Source organism: Phyllobates terribilis, unplaced genomic scaffold, assembly GCF_046119375.1.
Source record: "Phyllobates terribilis strain yellow unplaced genomic scaffold, ASM4611937v1 Scaffold_12__6_contigs__length_324123572, whole genome shotgun sequence".
NCBI classification, from domain to species: domain Eukaryota; kingdom Metazoa; phylum Chordata; class Amphibia; order Anura; family Dendrobatidae; genus Phyllobates; species Phyllobates terribilis.
Window position 1 is genome coordinate 254,497,039 of NW_027362772.1, and position 22,243 is coordinate 254,519,281.

Sequence of the window (22,243 nt, forward strand, 5' to 3'; positions counted from 1 at the left end):
ATAGCAAAATATGTATTATTTAATAAAGCTGCAGTCAAGTGACCCAAGAATTGAAACCTTGTGTTTATTTTTACTTTTACATTTGCTTCATTTTATTGTATCAACATATCCATACAAGAATGTAATCCGCATCTAGGTATTCTAGGTTTTTCCAGGAACAGCATCGCTCTTGTCCAGAGTTTGTGCCTGGTATTGCAGCTCGGCATCATTCACTTAAATGAGAATGAATTGCAATACCAGATTAAACTCCCCAAATAGGAAAATAATTTAATATTACAGTCATATTTTTAAATGTTTTGAGACTGACGCATAATTTGGTTTTCACAATTTGCTGCTTCAGTGTTTTATAGTGGCAATTTGCAGGTTTTTGAAGCATGATCAGATGAATTTCAAAATAATTGCTGCCATTCCTGCGCCAGGAAAATTAAGTTTATCCCAAAAAAACATATTTCCACTGTCAGCTTTCATCATTTTATTGAAACTTCTCCTTAGCTCAGAAGAAAGGTGTTAACGAGGACAAGGCAGCTGATATCACAATGTCATGTTGATTGAATTATAAGAGTAGACTGGTGGCTTTAAAAGGGGTCTGGTGCTTAAAATCAATGTCTTCTTCTGTGAACTGGGGTTACCTTCAAGGGGAGCACATGCAGTCATCATCGTTTTGCATAAAAAGGGCTTTTCAGGCAAGGATATTGCTGCTTATGAGATTGCTCCTAAATCAACCATTTATCAGATCATCAGGATTTTAAAAAGAGAGGTTTGATTGCTGTGAAGATGGCTTCAGGGAACCGGAGAAAGTCCAGCAAGTGCCAGGACCGTCTCCAAAAAAAAAAGGATTCAGCTACCAGTGCAGAGCTTGCTTAGGAATGGTAGCAGGCAGGTGTCAGTGCGTCTCTACACACATTGTGAAGCAAAGGCATTTGGAGGCTGTCCTGGTGTCGAGAAGGGCAACAAATAAGCCACTTCTCCTCAGAAAAAAACTAAAAAGGACAAACAAATTCTGCAAGAAGTACAAGGAATAGGCTGCAAAGGACTGGGGTAAAGTTATTTTTGCTGATGAAGTTCTGCTCATACTGTTTGGTACATATGGAAGAATGATTGTCCAGAAAGAAAAAAGGTGAGCACTATCATGAGTTCTATATCCTCCAACAGTAAAGCATCCTGAGACTATTCATTTGTGGGGGCTTGTCATTGAAGGGAGGGGGCTCACTCACAATTTTCGCCCAAGAACATAGCCATGAATACAAAATGGTATTTAGATCCTCGAAGAGCAACTTCTCTCAACGATCCAGAAGCAATGTGGTTATGATGGAATACCATGCCACGTGGCAAAAAGTGAAAACTAAGTGGCTTAGTGAACAAAATATTGACGTTTTGGATCCATGGCAATGAAATTCTCCAGATCACAATTCCACTGAAAACCTGTGGTCACTCCTCAAAAAGCAAGAGGACAAACAAAAACACAGAAACTGTGATAAAGTCCAAGCACTGATTGGACGAGAGTGGGCGGTCATCAGTCAGGATGTGACCCACAAGGTGATATCCAGCATGGCAGGGTGCAGGGCAGAAGTCTTAAAAAAATAAGGAACAACACTGTAAATATTTAGTTTTTACATAAATTTGATGCATTTGTCAATAATTTTTTAAAAACTTAAATGCTGATAATTGTACTTCAGTTACCAAAGAAAAATGCGACTAAAAGATCTAAAAGCACTGAAGCAGGAAATTATGTGGAAAACAATATTTGTATCAGTCTCAAAATTTTTGGCCACGACTGTTCAGAGGGAGCTGGAGACTTGTTCAGAGAAGTGGAGATTGAGATGGCAAAATAAATGTAAGTTCATGCACTTTGGCGGAGCAAAATCTACAATTACAGTACAGACCAAAAGTTTGGACACCTCATTTAAAGATTTTTCTGTATTTTCATGACTATGAAAATTGTACATTCACACTGAAGGCATCAAAATTATGAATTAACACATGTGGAATTATATAATTAACAAAAAAGTGTGAAACAACTGAAATATGTCTTATATTCTAGGTTCTTCAAAGTAGCCACCTTTTGCTTTGATGACTGCTTTGCACACTCTTGGCATTCTCTTGATGAGCTTCAAGAGGTAGTCACCGGAAATGGTCTTCCAACAATCTTGAAGGAGTTCCCAGAGATGCTTAGCACTTGTTGGCCCTTTTGCCTTCACTCTGCGGTCCAGCTCACCCCAAACCATCTCGATTGGGTTCAGTTCTGGTGACTGTGGAGGCCAGGTCATCTGGCGAAGCAAATAGCCCTTACACAGCCTGGAGGTGTGTTTAGGGTCATTGTCCTGTTGAAGAATAAATGATGGTCCAACTAAACGCAAACCGGATGGAACAGCATGCCGTTGCAAGATGCTGTGGTAGCCATGCTGGTTCAGTATGCCTTCAATTTTGAATAAATCCCCAACAGTGTCACCAGCAAAGCATCCCCACACCATCACACCTCCTCCTCCATGCTTCACGGTGGGAACCAGGCATGTAGAGTCCATCCGTTCACCTTTTCAGCAGCAGAAGGGAAGGAAGGGAGACACAGATCCATTACTAGTGGGTAGGCGGAGCCCCACAGGATAGTTCACCTCAGATTAGAAAAAGTGACGACCGGCCCCTCCAGCTTAGGCTCCTCCTACTCCCATGTCCTTCAGTCTTAAATTTGAGGTCGCAGAGGATAGTCGCTGCCTTTGCAGCTCCTCAGAAGTTTTTTTATTTTTTCCAAGGAGACCTGGACCCCCCGTGGTCTAGAGGTCTCAGGGGGTCTCGGCACTGCTGGGACCCCTGTCCCTCCCCTGGCAGATCTGCGTACCCCCTAAGGAGGTCCCCGCAGAAGCCTGCCGGCCCTGGGGGATTCAGGGCGCTCCCTGGCGGAGACGCACACCGCATCTTTGGGGTCCCTGCGCGCTCCGCCGTTGGGGGAGCAAAGGGCCACGGCGCCACACATCCCTGGGGGTCCCTGTGGCGCTCAGCTGGGTAAGTGCTCTCTGTGTGTGGAGTGCTTCAGCGGCTGCGGTGGCAGCCGCTGTTACTGTCAAGTGGTGACTGCCTGTTTTTTTGTCTTTGCAGACGGTGTATGACGTTGACACCACCGCTGCATTCGCTGTTAGCAGGGGAGCAGGGACGGAGGAGCACGGCTCCGTTAGTAGGGGGCGTGGCTTCGCGGCTCTTGGCTTTCTGCCATCATAGCTCAGGCAGGAAGCTCCCAGGAAAGCGCGCGCTTTCACTTTTAGCGCGGGCTCCGTTAGTATGCACGGGGGGCGTGGCTTCACGTCGCTTGGCTTCCTACCATCATAGCTGTCAGGAAGCTCCCAGTAAAGCACGCTCTGAGCTGTCCCCGCCCCTCCTGCTTCTCTCCACTTCCGGGTCCTGCTAGCTATCGGCCATTACCTCGTGCACCTCCTGCTCTCTGCTCCCCGCTCACACACAGACTCAGGAGGAGCAGTCACCGCGGCCAGCTGGTGAGTCTCTTCTGCTTTTTAAGGCAGAAGATCCCCTTTTCTCACTTTTACAGCGCAGAGCACCTTAGCTGACCTGTTAAGGCAGACAAGGTGGGCTTTATCTGGCGCTACCGCTTCTCTGCTGAGAGACACTCTGGGACGCGCTCCTCTGTCCTCTTAAGGCAGAGGGGTTTTGCGTGGTCTGCAGCATTAACCCCTTCTGAACGGGGTCTGGCCTCATCAGGGCAGTTAACCCTTGCTGGTGGTGCACGCTTCTGGTTAAGAGGGTGCATCTCCCCAGTCTGTTAGGTTAACTTTTGCTCTGCAGTGCTGGGGTAGCTTTTCTCCCTCTAAGGAAGAGCTTTAACCCTTCAGTGCTTGGAAAAAAATTATCTGTGGGAACAGGCTGTGATAGCGAAATCGCACATCCTCGGTTACCATACCCATTGTAAGACGCTCGCAACTGACGTGGGGGGCATGTCGGATCAGGGACCAGGGGGCGCGGACCTCTCTCCCCACCCGTTTCAGGATCGGTCACGCGTATCCGATACGCCCAGGTCTTCGACGGCGTCAGGTTCGACTCTGGTCGGGGGTCTCAGTGATGTTAAAGTGGAGGCGCTCACTCGCTCCATTGACAGTCTTTTTGACCTCCTGGGTCATTGGGTATCAGCTAAGTCCCAACCGACGTCACGAGGCAAAAAGCGCCACAGGCCTGTGGTGGTGCTGTCTCCTCCGCGCAGCGCATCGGAGGCTTCGGAATCACCGACAAGCTCTGCTGGTGAGATCTCCGATTCTGATGAAGAGGATCGGCATGGTCGCTCTGCTTCGCTTTCGGGCCGCGTGGATGCTCTTATTGGAGCCATGAGGGAAGCGTTACAGCTGTCTGAAGAGGTGGCGAGGCCTGGCAAGTCGGCCCTGCTGTATCAGGAGTCGCGTCGGGCTCGTTCGACACTGCCGGCGCATGATGAACTTAACGAGGCGGTGGAGAAAGAACGCCTGTGTCCGGATAAACGCTTCCAGGGGATGCGGTTTTTTGATGCCCTGTATCCCTGCTCCACGGAGACGATCGTTAATTGGGTCCCCTCTCCTGAAGTGGACGTGCTATTGTCTCAGCTGAGCAAATCTTCCTTGCTTCCTGTTAAAGGGAAGGCCAGTCTACAGGATCCACTGGACAGAAGAACGGAGTTAGCGGCGAAGTCCATCTACGAGGCCGCGGATCATGGATTCTGAGCGGCCTTGGGGGCCATGTGGGCTGGTGAGGCTTCTCTGAGGTGGTTGGATCAGCTGCGGATGGCGTGGCAAGATGGGACTCCACTGTCTGAGGTGGAAAGGCTTTTCCAGCTGTTGGAAAAGGCGGCCCGATATGGCAGGGATGCAGTGCTAGATACTACTTCCGTTCTGTCCAGGGCTCAATCTTCGGCCGTCACAGTCAGGAGAGCACTGTGGCTTAAACAGTGGACTGGAGACGCAGTATCCAAACAAGGTTTGCTTAGTCTAGCGTACAAGGGCGGTCAGCTTTTTGGTCAGGGCCTCACGGAGCTGATTGCCAAGGCAACGGCCAAGGATGCGGCTTTGCCGCAGCGGAAGGCAGCGGCTTCTACGTCTGGTAGGTCAAGTGCCGGTAGTGGTCGTCGGTCCTTTCGGCCCAGGGGACGATTCGGTCAGCCCTCTTGGAGATTGGGTCGTCCCTCGTCTTACGGTAAGAAGACCACCCAGAAATCCCGTACTCCCTGGAAACAACACTTCCGTCAGGACAAACGGGAGGTTGACAAAAAGCCCGCTAAGGCGGACTGACGCCAGGATTGCACTCGAGGGCTCTCGGGTGGGAGGTCGTCTGCTACAATTCGGGTCGGTTTGGGCGTCCCACGTATCGGACGCCTGGGTGACGCGGGTTATGTCGGCAGGCTATTTCATAGAGTTCCTTTCTCGACCCCTGGACAGGTTTCGTCAGTCTCGCATCCCGTCCGAGCCCAAGCTGGCTGCCGCACTGCTGCGGGAGGTCGACTCTCTTCTGCAGCAGGGGGTGGTGGTTCCGGTTCCGCCGGAGGACCGGGGAAGGGGGTTTTACTCCAACCTTTTTGTGGTCCCCAAAAAGGAGGACAAGTTTCGCCCCATTTTGGACCTCAAAGAATTGAATTTTCATGTCCGGACCCGGAAATTCCGTATGGAGTCTCTTCGCTCCGTCGTGGCGGCCCTTTCGCAGTGCGATTTTTTTGGTGTCGATCGACATCCGCGACGCCTATTTACATGTCCCTATCGGCAGGGCTCTCCAACACTTCCTGCGTTTTGCCATAGGTCAGGCTCATTACCAGTTTGTGGCCCTACCATTCGGGTTGGCCTCGGCGCCCAGGGTTTTTACAAAGATTCTGGCGCCGCTCATGGCGCTCCTTCGAAGGCAAGGAGTTACGATTCTCCCCTACCTGGATGACCTGTTAATTGTGTCGCCCACAGCGGAGGAGGCGGTGACAGCTCGCGATCTCTCCCTTCAGCACCTGGAGGACTTCGGGTGGCTGGTCAATTGGAAGAAGTCGTCATTGGAGCCGTCACAGTCAATCCTGTTCTTGGGGATGCATTTCGACACGGTACGGGCAGTGGTGTCCCTGCCTCCGGACAAACAAGCGAACCTTCGTCACCATGTCCAGGCTATGAGGTCGGCAATGGCGATGTCCCTTCGGAAGTGTATGCGCCTTCTGGGTCTGATGGTGGCATCAATGGAAGCCGTACCGTTTGCACAATTTCATTCCCGGGGTCTCCAAGATCTTATTCTGACCCATTGGGATCGATCGACGGCTTCGCTGGATCGCTGTGTCGTTATCTCCCGCAGGGTGCGAGAGTCTCGTGGATGGTGGTTACGTCCGGAGGTTTTATCCCTGGGGAAATCCTTCCTCCTCCCACGGTGGTCGGTCATTACCACCGATGCCAGCCTGACTGGCTGGAGGGGGGGGTTTGGAACGATCTCTGGGTTCAGGGGGTCTGGTCGTCAGAGGAGTCGTCTCTGCCGATCAACATCCTGGAGTTGAGAGCGATATTTCTCTGCCTCCGACATTGGACTTTCCCCTTGAGCGGTCTGCCGGTACGGATTCCGACGGACAATGCGACAGCGGTCGCGTATATCAACCATCAGGGCGGGACGAGGAGTTCCAGACTCATGATGGAGGTCTCTCGGATCCTGGTATGGGCCGAGTCCAGGGTTCCAGCCATCTCCGCGATTCACATCCCAGGAGTGCTGAATATCATGGCGGACTTCCTCAGTCGCGAGCAGGTGGATCCCGGAGAATGGAGTCTTCATCCGGAAGTTTTTGCACTGCTGTGCTCCCGTTGGGGGACTCCCCAGGTGGACTTGATGGCATCCAGGCTGAACGCCAGGATTCCGACTTTCATGTCCTGGTACAGGGACCCGGAGGCTGTGGCGGTAGATGCTCTACTGGCCCCGTGGGACCAGTTCGAGCTGATCTACGTCTTTCCGCCGGTATCCTTACTTCCTCTGGTGATCCTGCGGATTTTGGTGGCGCCGGATTGGCCGCGGAGGGCGTGGTATTCAACGCTGGTGTCTCTTCTGGCGGCGCCTCCGTTTCCACTGCCTCTTCGCCCGGACCTGTTAACCCAAGGGCCTATTCGTCATCCGGACCTGAAGTCGCTTTGTTTGACGGCGTGGCACTTGAGACCGAGATCTTGACCCGTCGTGGGTTTTCGGCCGAGGTCATTGCCACCTTGCGGGCGGCCAGAGGTCCAGCTACGACTAGGATTTATCACAGAACTTGGGAGGCCTTCTATTCATGGTGTTCTGGATCGTCAAGGAACCCAAGGGTTTTTTCCATTCCCAACCTCTTGGCTTTTCTGCAATATGGTTTGGCCAAGGGTCTGGCAGTTGGTACCTTGCGGGGTCAGGTATCTGCACTATCCGTGCTTTTTCGGAAGGCTATTGCCTCGCGCAGGGATGTGCGTTCGTTTTTTCGCGGGGTTGCACGTCAATTTCCGCCTCGGAGGGCGTTTGTGGCTCCTTGGCGGCTCAACCTAGTCTTGGAGGCTCTTCAGCATGGGCCGTTTGAGCCTATGGATTCAGCTACGCCTTACTTGCTTTCTTGGAAGGTGGCCTTCCTGGTAGCGGTCACCTCTTTGAGAAGGGTTTCTGAGTTGGCGGCACTGTCTTGCTCGCCCCCTTTTCTGGAGTTCCACCCAGATCGCGTGGTGCTTCGTACCCGTGGCGAGTTTCTGCCTAAAGTGGTGTCGCGTTTCCACGTCAATCAGGACATCATGTTGCCCTCCCTCTGTCCGAATCCGAAAGTTCCAAAGGAGCGAGCCTTGCACACGTTGGATTTGGTGCGGGCTTTGAAGTTCTATCTTACAATCACGCAGGGGTTTCGGAAGTCGGACTCTCTTTTTGTGATTCCTGCTGGTCGTCGGCGTGGTCAGCGGGCTTCCAAGGACACTATAGCTCGGTGGATACGTTCGGCTAGCCTGGAGGCGTACCGGCTCAAGGGCGAGCCTTGTCCGGTTAAGGTTCGAGCTCATTCCACGAGAGCTGTTGGTTCGTCGTGAGCTTTTCATCAGGGGGCCTCGGAGCGCCGCGGCTACCTGGCGCTCCGTTCACACTTTTACTAAATTTTATAAAGTGGACGTGAGTGCTTCCGCCTATGCGACCTTGGGATGCAGGGTCCTGCAGGCGGCGGTGGTTTAGGTTATCTCTTTATCTAGTTTTGGCGCTTGTTGCGCGCTTGCCTTAAGGTGTTGGGGTGTTGGCGATTCTGCCACTGTTTCCCACCCTTGAGTTCTGGACTGCTTTGGGACGTCCCACTTGTAATGGATCTGTCTCTGCCTTCCTTCCCTTCTGCTGCTGATCCAGCATTGCCAGCTCATCGCAGTTGTCAGGTCCATTGAGTAGTGCCTGGGACTGTGTGTGTTTTCTGTTATATGCATAACCTGTTCTCTCGCATTTCTGAATTTTCGGAAGGGGTTGTGTTGTTCCGCTGGTGTTGTCTGCTCTTCCTTAGCTTGTGTACGGACTGAAGGACATGGGAGTAGGAGGAGCCTAAGCTGGAGGGGCCGGTCGTCACTTTTTCTAATCTGAGGTGAACTATCCTGTGGGGCTCCGCCTACCCACTAGTAATGGATCTGTGTCTCCCTTCCTTCCTTCGCTGAAAAGGATTTTACAGGTAAGGTCTTACCAAAATCCGTCTTTCTGCGTCGCACAAAGACACGGTGGTTGGAACCAAAGATCTCAAATTTGGACTCATCAGACCAAAGCACAGATTTCCATTGGTCTAATGTCCATTCCTTGGGTTCTTTAGCCCAAACAAGTCTCTTCTGCTTGTTGCCTGTCCTTAGCAGTGGTTTCCTAGCAGCTATTTTACCATGAAGGCCTGCTACACAAAGTCTCCTCTTAACAGTTGTTGAAGAGATGTGTCTGCTGCTAGAACTCTGTGTGGCGTTGACCTGGTCTTTAATCTGAGCTGCTGTTAACCTGCGATTTCTGAGGCTGGTGACTCGGATAAACTTACCCTCAGAAGCAGAGGTGACTCTTGGTCTTCCTTTCCTGGGGCAGTCCTCCTGTGAGCCAGTTTCTTTGTAGTGCTTGATGGTTTTTGCAACTGCACTTGGGGACACTTGCAAAGTTTTCCCAATTTTTCGCACTGACTGACCTTCATTTCTTAAAGTAATGATGGCCACTCGTTTTTCTTTACTTAGCTGCTTTTTTCTTGCCATAATACAAATTCTAACAGTCTATTCAGTAGGACTATCAGCTGTGTATCCACCAGACTTCTGCACAACACAACTGATGGTCCCAACCCCATTTATAAGGCAAGAAATCCCACTTATTAAACCTTACAGCGCACACCTGTGAAGTGAAAACCATTTCCGGTGACTACCTCTTGAAGCTCATCAAGGGAATGCCAAGAGTGTGCAAAGCAGTCATCAAAGCAAAAGGTGGCTACTTTGAAGAACCTAGAATATAAGACATATTTTCAGTTGTTTCACACTTTTTTGTTAAGTATATAATTCCACATGTGTTAATTCATAGTTTTGATGCCTTCAGTGTGAATGTACAATTTTCATAGTCATGAAAATACAGAAAAATCTTTAAATGAGAAGGTGTGTCCAAACTTTTGGTCTGTACTGTATGTACTTGGTAGTAAAACATTGTGTAAAACTGTCATGGAACAAGACTTGAGTTTGCTGTCCACCCATACACTCAACTTTAGTGACCCGTGTCGGGTAGCTGCTGCCAAGGCAATTGAACCATGGGATAAGGGATGCATTAAAAGAGGCATAAATGTTCATGACGAGAACATAGTTTTGCCTCTATGCAAGTCACTAGTGCGGCCACACTTAGAATTCTGGGTACAATTTAAGGCTCCAGTGTATAAGAAGGACATAGTTGCGGGTGTAGAGAAGAGCAACCAAGGTTATCAAGGGAATTGGTAAATTGCAGTAATAAGACAGGTTATCAAATTTGGGGTTTTATGCTGTTTGAAAAAATGAAGGTTTAGGGGTGATCTTATTACAACGTACAAGTATATTAAGGGACAAAACCAAGATCTTTCTAATGATCTTTTTACACCTTGGCCGGCAGCAATGAGAAGTGGGCACCCTCTACGTCTAGACGAAAGGTTTAATCATCATCACAAACGGTGACTCTTTACTGTAAGAGCAGTGAGACTATGGATTCTTTACTGTAAGAGCAGTGAGTTCATGGATTCTTTACTGTAAGAGAAGTGAGACTATGGATTCTTTACTGTAAGAGCAGTGAGACTATAGATTCTTTACTGTAAGAGCAGTGAGTTCATGGATTCTTTACTGTATGAGCTGTGAGACTATAGATTCTTTATTGTAAGAGCAGTGAGACTATGGATTATTTACTATAAAAGTGGGACTATGGAACTCTCTGCCACGCGATTTTGTAATGGCTGATTCATAAGATACATTCAAGGATGGCCTGGATGTCTTTCTTAATAAATATATTACAGGTTATGGGCACTAGATTCTGTGATTGGACGTTTATCCAAGGAACTAGTCTGATTGCCGGATGTGGAGTCAGGAAGAATTTTTTTCCCTAATATGGGGCAATCAGCTTTTGCCTCATTGGGTTGTGCTTTCCTTAGGATTAACATGTTAATTTATAGGACAAACTTGATGGACTTGTCTTTTTTCAACCTTAAAGGGGTTGTCCAGCCTTAGGGTACAAGTCTGCAGTCACGCTATGTGAATTCTCCGGCACTGAGAACTGGGGGCATGTGACCGCAAATATGCGATTTGCATACATGTGGTCACGTGCCGAGTAGATGTACACGGCCTTACTCAATGCAAGTGTCGGAACGTGGCTGTAAGTATGCTAATCACATACTTGCAGTCACGTACCCCCAATTCCCAGCGCTGGCCCCCGGAGAATCGGCAGACTTGTACCTTAAGGCCGGACAGCCCCTTTAAGACTATGAAACTCTAAATTACCTGTATGGTGGAGCCCTTTAAAGGATGTTTTTCACCACCACTTTTTCCATATACCTGTTTTATGAAGGCAGGAGAACTAATTAGCTGAGACTATGGATATATCTATGGACGATGCTCATGGCAACAACTCCCTTTCGAACCCCACTAATCCATCTCTCATTGCATAGGACAGTGAATAAGGACACCAAGAGATTGGAGGATGAAACTCAAAAAATTGATACTCAAGTTCCAATAAGATGATAAATTCTAGGTAGACATTCAATCGAGTTTATTTTATAATTTCATACAAAAACAGCCATTGTTTCCTAATGTCATCACATGCTTCAAGACCTCTGCGATATCAGCCCTATTATAGCATTAGATGTCAAATTTTATATATGAACGTGGGTCCTACAGAAACTGAATATTTTTAGTTTTAGGTTGTATTCGCTTTGTAGAATTTATATTAATTTCTTTACCTATAGCCTTTCCTTCTATGTATATTGCAGGCTATGGTTACCTAGCAACCACACTGGCAGGGTGACTACCATTTCATTACATCTAGTGATGTGCCTAAACTAGTCGCTGGAAGTATTTTCTACAATATAATAATCCATGGGGAGACCAAGGAACCAGAGCTAAGGGTGAGGACATGGGGGAAATTAGGCCTCATTTTTCAAAACTGGGCCTGTTGTCAATAGCAACCAATTACGGTGCAGCTTTCATTTTTTTAGAGCAGTTGACAAAATGTAAAGTGAGCTGTGATTGGTTGCTTTGGGAATCAAGGCCATTTTCACTCTTGGACAGTTTTGATTAATGAGACCTTGATTATAATTGGTCTCTGCAGATTATGGCTCAGTCGGTTAACATATTAGCTGGGCAATACTTATGGCTGTCACTTGGTTACCATCTTAAGCCATAAGCCGAAGAAATAAGCTTGGTGTAATGTTAGCAAAGGGCATGGTTTTGGAAAATCCTGAACAAAATATTCTGTCCTGTATGTTCCCTCTATACACTGTATATTACTACTATCACTAACTCTACTAAGAAACGTTGCAGCTTCCATACTTGACTGTTATGTTAACAGAAAGGCCGGGGGCCCCTGCAGGCCCCAAATGAGGAGAAATTGCGGAAATACACGTTGTAACTTTCCAGCTCCTTCCGGAAACAGTTTGCAGCCTTTTCATCGCACTCACAGATCATCTTCTCACAGCGATCACGAGCTTTCACTGGGGATACAAATATTTTGCATTATTTTTTGTGTAATTTTTACTAAATTAGTGAGGGTCACGTGATACATTATTAGCAATTGTGCAGGGAAAACTGATTAACATGCGTCATACACATATTCTGGTGTGGCTGCTATGTATTCAGAGAGTGCATGCATGCCTGGCCAAGATGAACACGCGTCTTTATGAGGGACTCAATTAACCTCCTGATTAGGAATGAGTGGACCGGTAAAAGTTCGGCTTCTGGTAACTGACCTGAATTTTGGAGAAAGTTTGGTTTGGGTACCAGAACCTGAACCCCATTGAGAATAATTGAGACCTGAACTGGTAAGAAAAAAATTCTCTCCCTCTCTCTGAGTTTGGCAAGGAGGTTGTTCCAAACATCTTGGAGAACTAACCACAGATCTTCGTTTCCTCAATGCTGAAAAATGTAGACGGTACCCATCTCTTATGCAATACCATCAGAGAAACATCTGATTGGTTTTCAAATTTATTCTGCAGCAGGACATTGACCCCTAACATACAGCCAAGAAATATATTCAGCGTAAAAAAGAAGTCTTGGAATCGATGAAGCCTTTTTTTCTGCATTATCCAGCCTGTCTGGGATCACATGAAGAGACAGAAGGATTTGCCCAAGTGACATCCCCAGAAGATCTGTGGTCAATTCTCCAAGATGTTTTGAACAACCTATTTGTCAATTTTCTTCATAAACTGTGTGCAATTGTACCTAGAAGAATTGATGCTGTTTTGAAGTCAAATGGTGTTTAAGCTGGACAAGATGTATTTCAATCCTAGGCAACACCAACTCCATTTTTATATGGAGGGTTTGAAAAAAAGTGTTTTTTTTTAGATATCTGGATGCTGTTTATCTCAGGGAAACTAAAATGGGATGGATTGGATCTCAACCTCTTCGATCCATGTTTTTCCCTTTCAATGACATCTGGAGGACTGTAGGACTATCCATCATAGAAATGAGTTCAAATATCCCATATGTATATCACAATACAATTATCTATAGGTTGATTTCTAATTAATGCTTTGACACTTACTACATTTCACTTTCTGCTCCTCTTCTACATAGAATCGATAGTTTTGAATCAGTGGATTACAGCCACTAAGTTCAGCCTCATTGTAACAGCAAGCTTTTTCATGGCAGCACCTGAAATATCAAAAAAATCAAGACATCAAAACTGACCTACAGTATAATAAAAAATTCCTAGTTTTTAACGACATAAAGCTATGCTGTTCCTCTGTTATTCATACTGCATAGTATTACTCTACTTAATATACAGTGTTGTATTACCAGTCAATGGCATCCACAGGCCTTCCTAGGATGTTGTCACCACAATGGCAGCCATAGTCCGAGAAGTTGGCCAGACCATAAATGATGGTAGTCACTTTAATCATTTCATCAAACTGTGCTGGGGTGCTGGTGACCAGAGCAATGACTGGAATAACAAAAGAAGTGTCAAGATTTGCTTGTGCGACCAATATTTAGTGAAATTTGTCTTCTCAAGAAGGCAAACTATTTCCATATTTGTTATTGATACATTTAAAAGATAAGATGCTAGCTAGTAGCTAGTGTTTTTTTCCACTTGAGAGTGCATGAAAGCTAAGTGAATAATGTCTGATCATTGAGTTCAATGTATAATCTGTACACCGCAAGCTCCCTCTAGTGGTGGCAGCATGCATCCATTAAAGTATGTTTTCTGCAACTTTTGCAGAGGATTTGGAGCTCTCTATCAGAACAGATCAAATATATTAAAACCTTCTTATCCCAAAATCTTGAGTTTTTTGTTTAAAATCAAGAACAAAATACTTTCTGGTTTCCATAAATCCCAATACAACACCCATATGATGAGATCTAATATAAAATAAATACTGTAAATAAAATGGTTATTTGTAATACTCACTGCTTATCACTGCGAGTCCTATTGCAAGAGCCTTAGCCATGATGTGTTCTCTGTGTCAGGAGCTGTAACTGTAGGAGTCCAGTGTCTCCAGCCTTTATATATAGTCACTCTGTGGGCACCGATTTTCAATAATTATAATTACGCCCTGTGACTATGATGAAGATTAGGGGGTGAAAAGACCATATAAGTACTGTATTTACCAGTATTGTACTGGATGCATCATAGACATTATCAGTAAACCTGCGTAGTGGCCCTGTAATAACAAGGCTTCGCCTAAGGAAATATAACCTCTCATTTTGCAGTTTATTAGATTCTGGCTCCTCAAAGTAAGAAATTAAGAAACACAGGCTTAGACTGCAGTTATGTTTTATGTTTTGGGTTTCTCCATTTTGTTGCATTCACTACAATCATATTTATTATCTTATAGTTGTACATAAAATGTGCTCAAATCCTGAAACCAGGCCATATACAGTAGTGCTTGAAAGTTTGTCAACACTTTCGAATTGTCCATATTTCTTCATAAATACATTGAGTTCCTTTGTGACCTTGCCGACTATTATGTTTTTGAAGTGATCTTTGTTGGTTGACCATCCTCGGGAGGGTAATAATGATCTTGATTGCCTCCATTTTGTGCATAATCTTTGTGACTGTGGACTGATGGAGTCAAAACTCTTTAGAGATGGTTTTGTAACCTTTTCCAACCTGATGAGCAATTCTTCTTCGGAGTTACTAAGGCTGTGTGCCCACGATGCGTTTTTTAAGCGTTTCTGCAGCGGCAAAAACGCTGCAGAGACACTTAAAAAAATGCATGGTAGAAGGTCTGCCATGTTCCCCAATGATAATGCGCATGTGCTGTGCACATGCTGTGGAAATTTCCGCTGCGGATTATCATTGCGGAAAAATACGCAGCATGTCCATTAATTTTGCGGACACGCAGCGTAATTGCCGCCATTGACTTGCATTGGAACGCATGGAATCCGCATCACTGCATCTGTACATGCAGAATCCATGCGTTTCAATGTGCGGATGGTACCCGGGTGTGGAGGACAGGAGACTCTCCTACAGACCCGGGTACCATAGAACCTGTAAAAAATAAAATAAAATAAAAAATAAATATGATATTTACCTTCTGATGGCCCCCGCTGAGCTTGCGGTGGACTCAAGGACCTGCGCTGACGTCATAGTCATGTGACGGCAGGTCCTTCAGTGCAGTGTACTGCGAGCTGCCGGCAAGCCAGGACGGAGCGAAGCAAGACTGCGGGGGCCATCAGAAGGTAGGTATAGGTTTATTTTTTTATTTTTAAACATTCTTTAAGGTCACACTATATAAATCCTTGCCGTTTGCATGGATTTATATAGTGTGACCAAGTTGACAAGCACTTTCCAAGTGATGCTAAAATCGCTTGGAAAGCGCTTGTCAACCCGCATGCGGAAATGCATGTGAAGAACGCTTCACATCCGCATGTCCCTGGCAGGAAAAACGCATGTACAATCCGCATGCACAATCTGCATGTACAATCCGCATGCGTTTTTTCTGCCAGGGAGATGCAGAAACGCTCAGGAAAAAATCCGGAGCATTTCTGCATCGTGGGCACATAGCCTAAGGCATCTTCTTTGTTCATGCTATGATACACTTCTATAATCGTTTGTTGTGAAGATCACACATTCATAGATCCCTGTTCTTTAAATAAAACAGGTCGCCCACTCACACCTGATTGTCATCCCATTGATTGAAAACATCAGACTCTAAAGCCCCCGTCACACTAAGCGAGATCGCTGCTGAGTCACAAGTTTTGTGATGTAACAGCGACCTCAGCAGGGATCTCGCTACGTTTGACACTTAGCAGCGACCAGGCCCCTGCTGTGAGATCGCTGGTCGTGTCGAAATGTCCTGGACCATTTTTTGATTGTTGAGGTCCCGCTGGTCAGCATGTATCGGTGTGTTTGACACCTTACCAACGACCTCGTTGGCGACTCAGAACTGAGACACATAGGCATGCATTTGCGTTGCATCGTTATACAGGTCGCTACGGGTCACTGTATCGTTGCTGCGTCGTTGGGAAGATCTGACTGTTTGACATCTCACCAGCGACAACATAGCGACGCAGCAACGATCCCTGACAGGTCGTATCATTGTCGGGATCGCTGTAGCGTCGCTAAGTGTGACGGTACCTTAACTTCACCTTCAAACTATCTGCTAATCTTAAAGGTTTACATACTTTCTTCTCACAGACATGTGATATTGGATCATTTCCCTCATTTAAAAAATGGCAAAGTTTAATATTTGTGACTCATTTGTTTTATTTGGGTTTCTTTATCTACTTTTAGGACTTGTGTGAAAATCTGTTGTATTTTAGCTCACATTTATACAGGAACATGGAGAATTCTGAAGGGTTTAAAAACTTTCAAGCACTGTTGCACGGATGTCAAACTCACACACAGAGGGCCAAAATGAAAAGCATGGACAAAGTCGAGGGCCAACCAGTATGCAGAATAATGGGCCCCACATAATCCTCCAAACAGTATAATGGCCCCACATAGCTTTCCATACAGTATAATGGGCCCCTTGTAGTCCTCCATACAGTATAAGTTTCCGCCACAAAGTCCTCCATACAGTATAATGGCCCCACATAGTGCTCAATATAGAATAATGGTCCCACATATGGGTTCTCGTTCATGGTTGTTCTGGTGTTGTGGGGCAAATATAATCACCCTGTTGGCCAGATTTGGCTCACGGACCAGAGTTTGGCATGTGTGCAATGTTGTAAAGCAAAAATATTTTTCATTAGTAGTATACAGGGTGGGCCATTTATATGGATACGCCTAAATTAAATGGGAATGGTTGGTGATATCAATTTCCTGTCTGTGGCACATTAGTATATGGGAGGGGGAAAACTTTTCCAGATGGGTGGTGACCATGGCGGCCATTTTGAGGTCGGCCATTTTGGATCCAACTTTTATTTTTGTTCAATTGGAAGAGGGTCATGTGACACATCAAACTTGTTGAGAATTTAATAAGAAAAACAATGGTGTGCTTGGTTTTAACATAACTTTATTCTTTCATGAGTTTTTTACAAGTTTATGACCACTTATAAAATGTGTTCAAAGTGCTGCCCATTGTGTTGGATTGTCAATGAAACCCTCTTCTCCCACTCTTGACACACTGATAGCATCACCGCAGAAGAAATGCTAGCACAGGCTTCCAGTATCCGTTGTTTCAGATGCTGCACATCTCGTATCTTCACAGCATAGAAAATTGCCTTCAGATAACCCCAAAGATAAAAGTCTAAGGGGGTCAGATCGGGAGACCTTGGTGGCCATTCAACAGTAATATGTTTTGTAAAATTTGTCACATAAGTCATGTATGGTAGATGTAATGTTCTTCATGAGCATATTATCACTGACTTTAGAAATCCAAAGTGAAATTAAAGGGGTCCCTGACCCGCCATCACCGAGTTGCTCAGCAGTGAACATTTATAATAACGCATGTTTTTTAACCTTTTTTTATAGCATGTAAAACTAACGAAGACAAGTGGGGTCGATAATAGATAGTAGACATTCATATTTTATTAATATGCCTTACAAAACCTGCTGTACCTACATAGATCACCGTCAAACCAAACAATGTGCCTCTGTTATGTAGCTGGTGCCTTTCATTTACTACTGAGCTGCTGATTGCTACGTTATAAGTGATATGTATTTGTATCCATCCTGTCCAGTTACATTCTGCTTCCCCTTCCCTGAACAATAGATTATTTGTACCGTGCTCCAATTTATAGCACACCCTCCCCTGGGTCACAGAGGCTGCAATGGTGGTCAGGAAAGTAATGTCCAAAAGAAATGTATAATTAAAGGGAATACTCGGGTGGCCTATGATGTGCAGAGATTTGATGCCTTACAATTTATCTGGTTTTATAAAATTTATATGAATTTTCATAGTGCAATGGGTCCATTGGGAAGAATACAGCATCCTCCTTGCTAAACTGTGTACAATATATAAAAATATGCATTTACAATGGAGCTTCTGCTTTTCTTTCTGGTAGTTTAGTAAATTGTGTGTGTGTGTGTATATATATATATATATATATATATATATATGTGTGTTTGTGTACGTGTGTGTATATGTGTATATATATATATATATCATATATATATATATATAATTACCGATGTTGTGCTCGCTTATACAGAACAGACCGTGTAAAGTATGGGGAGGGCGGCAATAGGGCTGCCTACAAACAATACAGCCGAACTCACTGATAACGTACAATATAGAAATATATTGTATATCACTCAAAGTCTAACGAAAGTTGGATGATCAGTAATCGGCACCATATTTTGGATCTAAAAATAGACTTGATGACATTTTTCTTTCATGTTTTGTCTGATTTGGACAATCCATTGACAATTATCTCATGTTGTCCACCTGTCCTGGCTTCAGCACCGAACATTGCTCCCTTTTATTATGGCGGGGTTTCTGAAGTATCCTGAGGAACTTCTGTGACATCATCACCCTAGACCTTTTAAGGCCAACTCAGACAGCTGTGTGTGTCTGAGTATTCAATCAGCTTTGTATACTCTTACTTTGTGCTTTGGAGTTTGGCTGGCCATTCATTTCTCTCACCTACAATAATCTCTTCAGCAAACTCCTGTTTTTTTTCTCTACTATCTGCATACGCTACCTGTCTCAGTCCTGCTGATCAACCTTCATCTGCTTCTCTGATGTTATTCACACTACAAACACTGCTTCTTATGTGTATGTTATCTACGAGCAAGTATACAACTTGCCTATTCCTCACTGCTGTCTTGTTTTCTGTTTGTCCCTTTGTCTACTGTAAACATAAACTCTTCTCTGGTGCTGCTCACACTCCAAACGTTGCTGCAACCGTGTAAATCTTTTCCACAAGGAAGTATTCTGCTTTCCTGTTCATCATTGCTGCCTACGTTCCTGGACCATGTATCTACTGAATAGCCTACAACCATTTGTTTGCTGCATGTCCAGGACTGTTTATACATCTACAGTTCCTGTGTATGTCTACACTGCTTGCCCTGTGCCTTCTCATATTTCCTGCTTTGCTTGCCTGGTCCTCTAAGTTCTGCCCGCTGTGCCATTGCCATAAATCTGTGTTGCTCACCCTGACCTACAGCTTAGAGAATCCACCTCACCATGTGAGCCCATAGCACTAATCATTAAGTGTCCATCAAATCCCAAGTGATCAGCTGCAATCTGTGTGTATACTTGGCAGTAAGTGTTCAGTTTCCTTGTAATGCCATCATTGGGGAATTTAAAGGGGTTATCCAGCGCTACTTAGTTTTTAGGCTTGTAGTAAAAAATTAACAGGCAGGTAGTTGCTAACTACCTGCCTGTTGTGCCCAGTGCCGATCTCTGCCGACACAGATTGGACACAGACCGCTGCTACCGGCGATTTAGTGGATTATGCTGACATCACGTCGACAGAGCAGTGGCGTCTCTTCCTCCTTTCTCTGTTGATGGGGCATCACTGCCAATGTCATGCTTATTGACATCCAGCTCCCTGCTGCCTAACTGCGGGGAGGCGGCTGTCAATCAGCATGACGTCGGCAGAAGAAGAAGAGCTTCTCTGTTGATGTGGAGCATCTGAATCGCTGGTAGGAGCAGTCGGTGACTGCACTGAGCCGGCGCCAGGTAGAACAGGCAGGTAGCTGTCTCTGTTAGCAACTACCTGCCTGTTAGTTTTTAGGCCCATAGAAAAAAAAATAGTCCTGGAAATCCCCTTTAAGTGTTACAAAGTTTCCATTCAAATCAATGAGTTGTCTCTGTATTGTGAGACAGTAAAAGTCCTCCAAACCTTTAGATACCCTTTATTAATCAAGGACCCTGGACAATGGACCTTTCTATATCAACTCAGATTTTCCTAATAGGGTCTATAAAAATGAGTTTTCCTAACTAAACATCCCCTTTAAGCAGCGTTGATAAAGCAAACAGATTTATAACCTGACTTGTTCTCAGACCTGGACAGAAGGAGCAAGTTAGAACCAGAATCAATTGGTTCAGGACATGGCAACTCTGTTTATTTTTCTGAATGTATCTATTCATCTTTATGTGATCTGGCCCTTTAGCCTACTGCAATATTTATAAACCTGCTCTATAGAAATCATAGGAATTGTTTCAATTCTTCTTGATGCCGACGACAAAGGTTAGAAGAAATCTGTTCAGAAATCATTACTTTCCTTAAAGTATGGATTGTCACTCTCGTCTATAACATGCCCATGAAGGGTTAAATCAGTGAATGTGCTATGGCTGGGGGTGCTGTGCACCACTTATTTAGTCCTTGAGAATAGGTTTTGCAGATCATACATCAGGAGAACCTTATTATCCACTCTCCTCAAATTGGTGTTACCTACAGCATTTTATTTATTTATTTTACTCAATAGGACCAATAATTTCCACAGTGCTTTACAGACATTATGGGCACTGTCCCCATTGGGGCTCACAATCTACATTCTCTATCAGTATGTCTTTGGAATGTGGGAGGAAACTGGAGAACCTGGAGGAAACCCACGCAAACACGGGGAGAACATACAAACTCCTTGCAGATGTTGTCCTTGGTGGGATTTGAACCCAGGATGCCAGCGCTGCAAAGCTGCAGTGCTATCCACTGAGCCACCATGCTGCCCTACTGCATACTGGGGAATGTACATTGACCCTTTAAAAGCCCCCATAAACATTATATTAAAGTCAACCAAAGCTGCCGATTTCCAATTTCGGAGGAGAGAAGGATCAGAAACTTTACATTTAACACTTGATCCTTTTGTTCTCAGGGGAGATAAGCAGATTTATGGCAGCAGCTTCTGCCCTTTTTGCATGGTCAACAGATAAATGATAGTAGGAAGTAGATTAGAAAAACTCCAGCACCTTCTCCGTATCCATCACAAGAAATGCAAAGTTAAAACGTCCATTTTATTAGTTCCATTAAAAAAGCGCCATATGTAAGGCAGACCGTACGCGTTTCGAACCAAACAGGGGTTCTTAATCATAGGTTACATTGCTATAGATAAAAGACATATATATACATATGGACTGAAAACAAAAGTGAAAATAGGGTGGAGACAACAAAGAACAGGAAGTTCATTAGTGAATGAAAATCCTCCTGAGGATAATTGCTCAGTAATATGCATAAATTAAACTTATGTGCATGGTATGCTGGCAAATTAAGTACATCATTAGAAAAAAGTATCAAAAAATTTACATTAGATCATTACGAAAATTGAGACCATTGGGAATGTGAGAGTTAAGTTTAAGAATCCATGAGGCTTCTCTGGCTAGGAGAAGCTTGCCTCTATCTCCTCCAGGTATTTGTCTTTGCACCTTGTCTATACCAATAACCTTTAGGCTGTGTGCACACGATGCGTTTTCGCAGCGGAAACGCATCAAAAACGCATGGTAATCCGCACCCCATGGTCCCCAATGGCATTCCGCAATGTCAATGCACATGCTGCGGATTTTTCCGCAGCGTTTCTGCAGCGCTCATAAATCCGCAGCATGTTCATTAATTTTGTGGAAGCGCAGCAGAAGCGCCGCCATTGACTTGCATTGAGACGCATAGAATGCGCGTCTGTACATTTGTACAAGCGGATTCTATGCGTCTCTATGTGCGGATGGTACCCAGGTCTGGAGGAGAGAAGACTCTCATCCAGACCCGGGTACCATTCTACCTGTAAAAAAAGTAAAATAATAAATAAAGTTATATTCACCTTTCCGACGGCTCTCTCTGCATGCCGGCAGCGCTGAAGGACCTTCGGTGACGTCACAGTCATGTGACCGCAGGCCATTCACCGCTCTGTCTCGCGATATGCTGGCAGCCGGGAACCAGACAGGAAGGAGCGCTGCAGCACACGCCGGGGAATCGGGGGTGAGTATAGCTTTATTTTTTAATTTTTACGGTCACACTATATAAATCCATGCTGTTTGCATGGATTTATATAGTGTGACCTAGTTGTCAAGCACTTTCCAAGTGATGCTAATTGCATTGAAAGCGCTTGTCAATCTGCATGTGGAAACGCATGTGACTCCGCATGTATTCTGCAGAAAAGACGCATGCACAATCTGCATGCGTTTTTTCTGCCAGGGAGATGCAGAAATGCTGCAGAAATTTTCTGCTTCATTTCTGCATCGTGGGCACATAGCCTGAGGCTATGTGCCCACGATGCAGAAATGAAGCAGAAAATTTCTGCA

At 45.3% G+C, this 22,243-nt stretch overlaps 1 protein-coding gene across 1 annotated transcript; it reads right to left on the reverse strand.

The window, feature by feature from the left end:
- Window positions 1–11,177: 11,177 nt before the first annotated feature.
- LOC141171577 (phospholipase A2 homolog otoconin-22-like) lies at window positions 11,178–14,147 on the reverse strand. Its single transcript, XM_073655257.1, has 4 exons — window positions 14,029–14,147; window positions 13,419–13,563; window positions 13,165–13,274; window positions 11,178–12,115 (listed from the first exon to the last, which is right to left on the reverse strand). Exons 1-4 carry the CDS (start codon window positions 14,066–14,068, stop codon window positions 11,967–11,969), a joined length of 444 nt encoding a protein of 147 aa, XP_073511358.1. The 5' UTR covers window positions 14,069–14,147; the 3' UTR covers window positions 11,178–11,966.
- Window positions 14,148–22,243: the final 8,096 nt, after the last annotated feature.

Excerpts from the sequence above, each read along its gene's own strand:
- LOC141171577 (XM_073655257.1), bottom strand. The coding sequence starts at position 14,068 with ATGGCTAAGGCTCTTGCAATAGGACTCGCAGTGATAAGCA. Across the intron at positions 13,275-13,418 it reads CCTGTGGATGCCATTGACTG|GTGCTGCCATGAAAAAGCTT; the intron begins GTAATACAACAC and ends TTGATATTTCAG. Across the intron at positions 12,116-13,164 it reads GGAGCAGAAAGTGAAATGTA|TGAAAGCTCGTGATCGCTGT; the intron begins GTAAGTGTCAAA and ends TTGTATCCCCAG.